Genomic DNA, 10,108 nt, shown 5'->3' with positions numbered 1-10,108 from the left:
TCTGACAGATAACATGGGTCACAGCTGTTTGTTACTCTTTGAATTACAGTGAAAATAAATTTTGTAATATAATCTGAAGGAACTCCAGGACCTCTATAATTCATATATTTAAGATTCAAACCTGCATTAAATATATCATTCAACATAAACATTAGAGAATATTTCCCCTAATTTTTCTGTTAATGTCTATTTGACAAGAAGTGTTAAATGCTAAGAGGATTTTAGTTCAAAAAATACCTTGATGCTTTTTACTAATTGAGATACAGTTTATGTGTTTAATATCTATTTACAAAAAAGAATTTAAGGTGGTCTTTTACAGTATTAACTGTATCTCAACAGCCTGAGACAAAAACTACTTTAACTAGAAAAAACTGTTTAACCAAAAATGGCAATAAACTGGAATCTTTCAGTTACTGCTTTGAAAAGACAATGTTTTATAAAAATTATTGCCTATTTCTTCTAAATAGGATAAATACTAAGATTTTTCTTATCAATCATTCCTTTAATAATTCTGTTGCTATCCTTATAAAATAAAAATAAATGATAATGTAACTACAAGGCTTAGTTTGCAGTTTTTCCACTGTATAATTTAGTCACATTATTAAAAAAACACTCCACATTCCCTCTTACGTATATGTGGACAAATGGTGAACAGACAGTTTTATAGCTTAAAATATAAGTGAGGAAAACATAGACATCTGCTATGCCAATAGCTGGTTTTTATTTTTTTTAAGGAAAGGTTATTAATTTAAAAAGAGAGTTCTAAGAAATGTAATAGGATTCCCAGCAGTGATGATTTCTGAGATCTATGAGATTTGAAACATAATTATAAAAAGGCTAAAAGCCAAAAAGCATTTCTACTTTTCCCTTTTTAAAAAAAATCCAGATGATTTGTCACATCAAAGAAGTGTGGCACATTACCGAGGCCATAGTCTTAGTCATCCTCAGAATCGCTACCCCTTCTTGTGGGGATGGAGCACCGCACTGAGGATAGCAACGCGTCTTCAATTGGTTTCTTAGGGTTTTCCTCCAAGTCTGTCTTGATTGCTCCAGACTCTGACAGTTTCCACTCCAACTCTGTGTGATAAAGAAAAACCAAATTACCTAAGGCAGTCAGCATGGGACCCTCACCCTCAAGCCCATTAAGCCAGTTTTCTCTAAGCAGAAACTATGCAGTAACATTTGATGATAATTTTAGTGCTGTAATTATACGGTACCTAGAAGGAAAGCAAAAAATCAGACCTTTAAGAAGGAAAACAAAATATTTTCACTTTTTCAGAAGAGGGTATCAAATGAGATACTATATATATTTGAATCTATATGGTAACTAAAATAAAAAAACATAAGACTAAACCTGCCTTCTAATGACTACTGTTTCTCGACTTGCACAATTTCCCAGGAAAGAAATCAGCATGAAACATTTAAAGGAAATACTTTTCAGTCCTGCTGGCAAACTAATCATTAAATCTAACTTCAGTTAACATAAGGAAATTCTTAGGCCTCATGTCTAGTATCTCTATTAGAATCAAAGGATAAATGTATGATGACATCCTAGAACTTATACATTTGCTCCAAGTATAAAAACAGTACCAGGAAAATAAAGAACCAGTGACTAAAGCCTTGGTTCCTGTATGTCACTCTCTTATAATCAGTGAAACTCCACATGGGTGTGAGACCTTGTGAGGTGAAATCAGGGGATGTATTTTTCCACTGCAGAAAAGAACCCAGGCAGAACTAAGGGACTATATGAGACACTCTACAGCAAACAGCCTGGTTTAAGTGATACTCTGCTAATTAGATACCTCCATTAAAATGTGACAACCAATTTTATTTAAGTTGTATTAAAGTGCTCCATGGAGATCAGTAACACCAGTATTTAAAGTTCTCAGTACCTCGGTTGAATGTTTTGAAACTTCAACAAATTTCTTGAAAAAAAAAAAAATAAATAAAAACCTTAATTCTGATTCTTGACTCAAGAATATATTCAGACCCACCACTCATATGTGTCAGTGTACATATTAATGTTATTGTTCACTTACACGCAGTAATCACTATTTTATAAGTTCACTAATCCTCAGATAAGACTTCTTCTAGAAATAAAGACTGGACCTACTATCCTACACCCATCTCTCCCCTCATGGTACATTCGAAAGACCAGAGTAAGATGCAGACATATACTTAGTTTGAAATGCAGTATGCCTTTGAACATTGGCATAATGCGTAACTATTGTAACATTTGTGTGTATGTACGTGCATAGATGTTAATACTTATCCCAGTTGAATATCTTCTATGGTTATATAAAATAGTATATTAAGTCATATTTTAACATATGTTCTTAAAGCACAGGTGGACATATTATTTCAATAATGAGTGACTTAGGAGGATGCCCTCGGGCCTCAGGTTCTCTCTTTCATGTTATGAGTGTATACATATTTTGACACCTCATGTAACAGGTAGAAAGGAATAAAAAGACACATCCTTCAGGAATAAAAGGATACATCCTTCAGGAGTTAAGAGGTAGAACTCAATAAACTTTTAATTCAACTTAAAAGCCACTAAGATATTCAACTGAGGAAATATTCCCATAGATAGATAGATAAATAGATAGATAGCTATATATATATATATATATATATAGCGCCTATATACGTAAATATGTACATATATACATACACACACACATATATAAACATCTATCAATAATATGCTCTTGTGAATCTTTTCTTTAAGATTTTATTTATTTGGGGGGGGCATGAGCAGGGGGAAGGGGCAAAGGAAGAAGCAGACTCCCTGCTGAGCAGGGAACCCGATGTAGGGCTCGATTCCAGGACCCTGGGATCATGACCTGAGCCAAAGGCAGACACTTAACCCACTGAGCCACCCAGGCGCCCCATTCATGTGAATTAAACAAAAAATGAATCTTGAGATCTTGAGCTATAACTTAAAATGTATCCAACTATAGGGACAAATAAAACATATTAGACATTAATATTAAATATACATACTTTAAAATCCAGTGCACCCCCTTTTTAACAGAATTACTAGAGCCCAGATAAAACTGCCTCCAGTGACTCATTTAATGAGATCAAATGTGCTTCTTCCCTTTTAGCAATCACTCACACAGGGGCAAAGGTGACTTTGACAAATCATCATGACACATGTCTCTTCAACAGAACCATCCTCTCATCATCTCTACCAGTCACTGGTCATTGCTCATGTGCCCTGGACCATCTCAAAGAGGCCCTTACCGTCTATTGTCAGGTTCATGCCACCAAACACCAGAGGTCCAATAAATTGAGCCTTGATATCTCCTTCAAGGTAAACAAATATTGTAGGCAGATTCCTATCAGGATAATTGGGTATGCAGGTTGTTGAAATGGCTTTGATAAATTTGACATCAGGAAACTTCCTGGCAAGTCCACTGAAGTGCTGATTTATGAGGGCACAGAGGGGAATCCTGTAAAATAGAAATGGGAAACAACGGTGAGAAAGGAACCCTATAAAACACAAATGGAAGCAACTATGATTCTGCATTTATACAGGGCAAAGCTCACCTACCGTTCTACCTACATAAACCCTTGTAATAGCTTCACAAGTGATTCTGCTACTCCAGCCAAGATGAATTAACATTTTTTTAAAAAAACATTCTAATATGTTCAGGGAAAGTGAAGAACTTAAAATCCAAAATCCAATTTAATTTGACTCAATAAGTCAGAAAAACAGCTTCAATGTAAAAGATAATTGTTTTGCCCATCTATATGAGTGAATATTCAAGATTCAGAAGGTGTGAAAAACATCAGAAAGAATTTCCTGCTTTAAAAAAACTTCTACACAAATACAGTAGGAGAATACGGCTGGAGCTGAGAAACCGTGGAGGGCCACTCCATCATTTGCCTGGAACAATTATTATAAAGGTCACCCGACATCTATGAGAATGATTCACTATATGGGATTTTGAAATGCCAGTTTCTCTAGAAGGATAAATAAGGAATTCTTTTTCAATAAAAGCGATCTTCATTGCTACAATGTAACAAAGGCATTCTTTTTAGACACAAATACTAACTTTAAAGTCTGAAGGCAAAAATTAGGCATTAGGTTTGGGCAAATCAGCAACAAAACACAACACTAGTAAAAAACAAAACAATACAAAACAACAAACCTCCAAAGTGGATTAAGCCCCAAATTTCCAAGACATAAATTCAAATTAACATTTAAGGACCATGCATTAAGATCAGCTCACCCTTGTTTGTAAAGGTGCAAGATTACCCACAAGCCCTCACCGGCTTTGGTAACTTCTTGAACATAATCCTTTCCTGAGATCTCCAAAACTTCTCCAAATTTATTCTTCAGTTGAGTTGCTTTCCACTCAGCCAGTCTTTGCTGCCTGCACAGCACAAAGAGGAGAGAGACATCTTACATGTACACCCCACACAACCCTTCAGAGAGCAACCTTTATAAAGAGTCAGGTTTATTTATTTGCCATGTGGCAAAAGTCTAAGATCAGTTCACTAAGATCTGCAATATTACGACTTAATTATAGTCCTTTCCAAAAGTTACCTCGGTCAGAAAATTAACTTTTCAAAAGACACACATTTTAGTGCCACACAAAAAACCAAACAGTCCCTCTGGGTGGCACTAACCTGTACATTTCAATAGCACGTTCATCTTCCTCGTTAAATTCGTCTTCATTATCCTCCAGCTCTTCCAAAGTCATATCTTCATATGTTTTCACTGAATGTAGTTAAGTTAGCAAAAACCAAAAAATGTAAAAGATGAACACACTTGCATTTTGTTTTCCCTCCTTTATTTTTTTCCCAAAGATGTGCATGCAACACGAAGCCAAAATAAAATTTCATTCACCAAAACCAAAATAAAAAAATACTGAAGGTCTTACACTAGTAAATAAGGACTTGAGGGTGTTTTCAAAGATAGAACCATGTTGATAAATGCAGCAGGACTGACTCCCCTACCTCCACACAATAGTAAGGATGTGAATGAGAAGTTTCCTAAGTTTATAAAACCAGAGCGTTGTATTTGCCTGAACTGCCCTGGTCTGCTCTTCAAGCGCATGTGCCTATGGACAGCTGCATTAACAGTTCTATCTCTAAGGACCTGGGAGGATACCAGCGGGCGTCCCCAGTACACCCTTCCTAGAGTTAAAGGGATTATTGTCTTGGTCTTCTCTTCAGAGTGGCAAGCAGCTCTCCATTCTTTCAACCAACTGCTATAAAATCTTGATTTTGGTTTTTGTTGCCGTAAGCATTCTTGCTTCTTGATGTCAAATCGGATTTTTGTCCCCCTCCCCCAACTCTGTCACTATACAAACTGCTCTCAGCAAAGTCAATAATGACCTCCACTTCCTGACTGATGAGCAGCACCCATCCAACCCACCACTGCCTCCTCTTTGAAAGACGGTCCTTCTCTAGCTTCTAGGAAGCCTTCTCTCTTCCCATCTCTATGGCTGCCCCTCCTTTGGGCCTTTCCTGATTTGACTCCTTTTTTATCTATACCCACACCCTTGGTGATTGCATCTCATGGCTTTATTTCCAGCCCATATTTCTCTGATTTAGAGAAAAACATAGCCAACTGTCCACTTGCCACCTCTATTTAACTAATAAAAATTTCAGTGTTTCTATGACCCAAATAGGGCGTTTGATCCTAACTCCAAACTACTGCTCACCAAGCCTCCCTCATCTCAGCTGGTGGTAATGCCATCCTTCGGGCTGGTCAAGTCCAAAGCCTTACTTCACTTACATTTTCTCCTACTCCTCACATGATCCACCAGCAAATCTTATTGGCCCTACCTTCAAATTATTTCCAGCTCTGACCACTTCTCACCACTTCCACCAACACCATGTGGGCTGGTCTAAGCCAATGGTACTTCTTGCCTGAATTACTGCAGTAGTTTCCAGACTAATGTCCCTACTTCCTGACTTGCTCCCCATCTTCCACACTTGGAAAGGCAGCAGCAAGAGGATGCTGTCAACATGCCAATCCTCTGTTCAAACCTCCAGTGACTTCCACCCAACTAGACATAAAAGCCAAAGTCTTTGCTAAAAGAAACAAGGTCCTCAATCGTTTGACCCCTAGTTGCCTCCCTGAACATAATATTCTTTCCTAGTCACATTGGCTTCCTGGCTGGTTCTCCAACACACTCTTCACTCACTTAAGTAGCTCAATTCAACTCCCTCACGTCTACTCAAATGTCACTCCCAGTAAGGCTCTCTTTGACCCTATCTAGAATTATACTCGAACTTCCTCCAACCCTTTCTAGGCCATTTCCTTGCCTTATTTTCCTATATTTACTTATGTATGGTTTATTGCCTGTCTCTCCCACTTAGAATGTAAGTCCCATAAGGACAGGGATTTTTGTCCAGCCTGTATAAAGCTAAAGCCCCAATACTCAGAATTAACAGCTGGCAGACAGTCATTCTGCCATTCACTGGATAAATGCTTTTTAGTGAACCCATCTCTAAATAAGCTCTAACATGTAAGAAGACAAAACTACTAACCCCTGTGATCAATGGGGCATTAAGTCAAGACTCAGAAATATTTCTCCAGGATTATCATGTGCTTATCTGACACGGACAAGAAATTGTGGAAATGTGGAAATTCTACAGCCCAGGAAGTTGAAGGTTAGAGGCAGCCTGTGACTCCCTTGAGGTCCCAGAAATGGTGTCCATTCCAGCACTCCAATCCCTGGTTCCCAATTCCTGCTCAGAGCATCCTTCTACCAAAGCAGTTAGAGGATCAGAAAGTTGTTTCTTAACCCAAAGACAGACAAATGAATATAAGCAATCTCACCAATTGACTGCTGAAGGACTCGCTGTTCTTCTTCTTCTGCCTCCTTTTCCAAATCTTTCAAACTTTCCTTTGAGGGCAAGATGCCCTTTTTGCGTAAGATGTCATTCCACTCAGTGTCTGCATTGGGGTCCTAGGGGAAGTGGACCCAGAATACTATGAGTGCAAAGTCCACTACCAAGGGTACCATGTTGGGTAAAGGGTTGAATGAGAAAGGTGGCAGGAAGAGGAATTCAAACCAAATTATTCTGTGGCTTATTTCTGAGAAAGTGTCAAAAGATCCACAGCCCCTATTCTTTTCCTGTCCTCCATTCCACTTCACCCTCCCCACATAAGACGCACACCCAGGCACTAGTCTTGGGTAAAAATCAGGATATGATGTACAGATCCGCATCAATGCTCAGGCCAAGGCTCTAACCTGGCTTCTATCCAATATTTTTACTAATGACTCAGTGATGCATTCAAAAGATACTAAGTACCTGTGGCAAGTGCAATGATCAACAGGCTAGACCTAGAGAGTTACAAGGGGTCTGCATTCCACAGGATAGGCAGGGATATTCTCTCAGAAGTGGACACTTAATCACCACTGGAAGTTGAGAAGGAACCAGATATGAGGAATGAGATTTTAAGAAATTACTCTCCAGGCAAAGGGACCAGCATGTGCAAAGGGCCCAAGAGCAGAGATAGGAGTATCTCTAAGTTCTAAGTGGCTGCAGTAGAATCAGCAGGAGGAGAGCCAGAAGCTATACTGACAAATTCTCTCATGGCCCAAACCTGAGAGGGAGAACTGAGCCCCCGAAGAAGCGCTCACAATGCCTAACACTTACTGAGTACTAGGTGCTGGACGCTCTGAAGCCCTTTACCTATACCTACTTAGTTAATCCTCACAAGCCTAGGCAAAACATGACATTTAGGAAGACGCTGCCATGTTGGAACAAGACAAATTTACCAGGGTCAAATGTCAGAAGGATAAATGTCAAAGTGGGCTCTAGCTCCCGAAGCCAGCTCACCGAACACTGATTTTGCATGACTTGGCAGGAATACTGCTAATGCACCTGGTTTGGAATAAGAAATCAAGGAGAGCTGCGGAAAGGGCACTGGGACAGCCAGGCTCCAGCCCCAACTCCATGTCACTGTCTTGCTGAGACATATCAAAAGAAAATGAACAGAATCTTTTCAATAGGGTGGTGAGGGAAGGCCTCTGAAGAGATGACATTTCAAAGCAGGGTCCTGAAGGATAGAAAATACAAAGGAGGCCAGAGCAGCCCTGGAGCTTCCTCTTCACCATTCAAGAGTGTCTGGCTTCTGGCAGACACACTGTATTTGTAGATGCTTATCCTCTCCAGCTCCCAGTGCCTCCTGTCCCAAGCAAATCCCCACTAACTCCATTTCTCATTGGCCACTTCGCCAGAGACGATTTAATCAGAATTCCTGCCTACAGCAGTGAGGTCTGGGAAGCAGCAGAATGACCTCTGACAGAGGGTCCTTCGACAGTGACAGAATTTAGTTGTCACAAATTTTTGTTAATTCCCATGACGTCTTCATTCATTTTCTTTCACTCTGTTTTAGTCCAGTTCCATTAGAAAATTCCTAATACAAAAAAAGGGGACAAAACTAGGGGATTCGGTTTTAACTATTTTAAGACAGAAAGTAACACAGGAGAGGGACCCTAGAGATGAGCTCTGGGAGCCACGGAATCCAAGAGGGAGCGCACCTCAACCCGAACATCAACGTTAGGGGTGAAAAGGACGTAACTAAACCCTCACCCAGCTCTAAGTGGAGTCAGGAACACAGGTTCCGCCATTGTTTTACATTATGGGACCTCCAAGGGGGACCCTTCCCTTCTTCGAGCCTCAGCGTCCATATCCACACAACGTGCCCGTAGCACACCTGCTCAGGAGCTAAGATAATTAAGGAACAGAAAATAACTCTGTCAGGTGGGTTGCTGCGAGTCCTTCACAGACTTCAGGGATCCGACCATAAGGCGGGATGGCCCCAAAAGACTGAGATTTGGGGGGTGAGACACAGAGAGGTGTGGAGACCCAGCCCGCCGGGTCTCGCCGGACCACGCCCGCCCTCTCGCAATGCGCCTGCGCTGGGCCTAGACTCGCGTAATCTTTCGCGTGCCGGCGGCGCCCGGCGGTTCCCACAGTTCCAGCCCGGACGGTCCGCCGCTGCCACGGACCCAGCGGGGCAAACGAGGCGCGGCAGACTCCAGGCCTCGGACCCCCAGGTTCTTTACCTGCATCTTGACTAAAATCGCTCAAGCCAGGCCGCAGCGGCGCCCCCGCCCCTCAGCTCTTTTCCGCGCACGCGCGCAGCCGCTACCCCGCCTCTTCTCCCAGCCCGGCCTTCGCCCCGCCCCCTAAGAGTGAGCAAGGCGGAGCCAGGGAGTGAGCGAGGCCTCTGAGTCGGCCCGCGCCCGCTCCTCAAGAAACGGGGCAGACGCTATGCGCATGCGCAAGAGGGTGCTGCCTGCTGTGTGTTGGTGCCGCCGGCTTCACGTGATCCGGAGCCAACTCTCGTTGCTACCTTATTAGGGCTGGTCTCCGTGCTTGGAAAGGTGGAGCTGGATGAAGGAGGTTCTCTGTGCTATAGGCCATCTCCTGCCGCAGACCCGGATGAAGGAGGTTCTCTGTGCTATAGGCCATCTCCTGCCGCAGACCCAATCCTGATAAAAGAGGGCTTGGCTCAAGAAGTCAGAAATAGAAATGTGTTTCAGTGATCCAGTGTTACAATTAAAAATGATGCAGGGTCATCCGGAATTCACTCGCTATCATTTCAGCGTCCGATAAAGCAATTAATTCATAAGACACATTCAAGAGCTACTACGTACCAGGCACTGATCCAGGCTCTGCGGATACAGCAGTGATCACAACAGACAAAAACAAAAAGTGAAAGTCATTTCACCTGGTTATGCCTCAGGCGGTCTATATTTGCAAAAGTGCTTAGCCCTATCCAGGCACACAGGAGGCAGGAGTAAAAATCAGCGGAAGCTGAATTGTAAAATGCAGGTGCTGGGCTCCAGGCTTCTGCCTACACAGCGCTCCGATTTGAGTTAAGAAAGCAATATCCCTCCAGGGACACCTGGCCTAACTTGCCGCCCCTTGGCAAGGAAGCAGACACAGATAATACACATCCGCACATCTGTGGAGTAGGCATATGGCTCCCAACGTTGGCGATGAATTAGAACCACCTGGAAACCTTCAACCACTGCAGTTATGCTGGGGCTCCATCCCCAGGCAAATTAAATTCTTGGAGAGGAAGCCTGGAACTGGTATTTTCTTAAAGATACTCAGGTGTTGC

At 41.8% G+C, this 10,108-nt stretch overlaps 1 protein-coding gene across 1 annotated transcript; it reads right to left on the bottom strand.

The window, feature by feature from the left end:
- Positions 1 to 702: 702 nt before the first annotated feature.
- Positions 703 to 9,192, bottom strand: PDCL3 (phosducin like 3). The gene is made up of 6 exons (XM_008699750.2): positions 9,045 to 9,192; positions 6,806 to 6,935; positions 4,642 to 4,732; positions 4,242 to 4,385; positions 3,250 to 3,458; positions 703 to 1,077 (listed from the first exon to the last, which is right to left on the bottom strand). Exons 1-6 carry the CDS (start codon positions 9,048 to 9,050, stop codon positions 935 to 937), a joined length of 723 nt encoding a protein of 240 aa, XP_008697972.1. The 5' UTR covers positions 9,051 to 9,192; the 3' UTR covers positions 703 to 934.
- Positions 9,193 to 10,108: the final 916 nt, after the last annotated feature.

The sequence above is a fragment of the Ursus maritimus genome, unplaced genomic scaffold, assembly GCF_017311325.1.
Source record: "Ursus maritimus isolate PB19 unplaced genomic scaffold, ASM1731132v1 scaffold_6, whole genome shotgun sequence".
NCBI lineage: Eukaryota > Metazoa > Chordata > Mammalia > Carnivora > Ursidae > Ursus > Ursus maritimus.
Note: the sequence above shows the minus strand (reverse complement) of the source record. Positions and strands in the feature narration are given on the sequence as shown.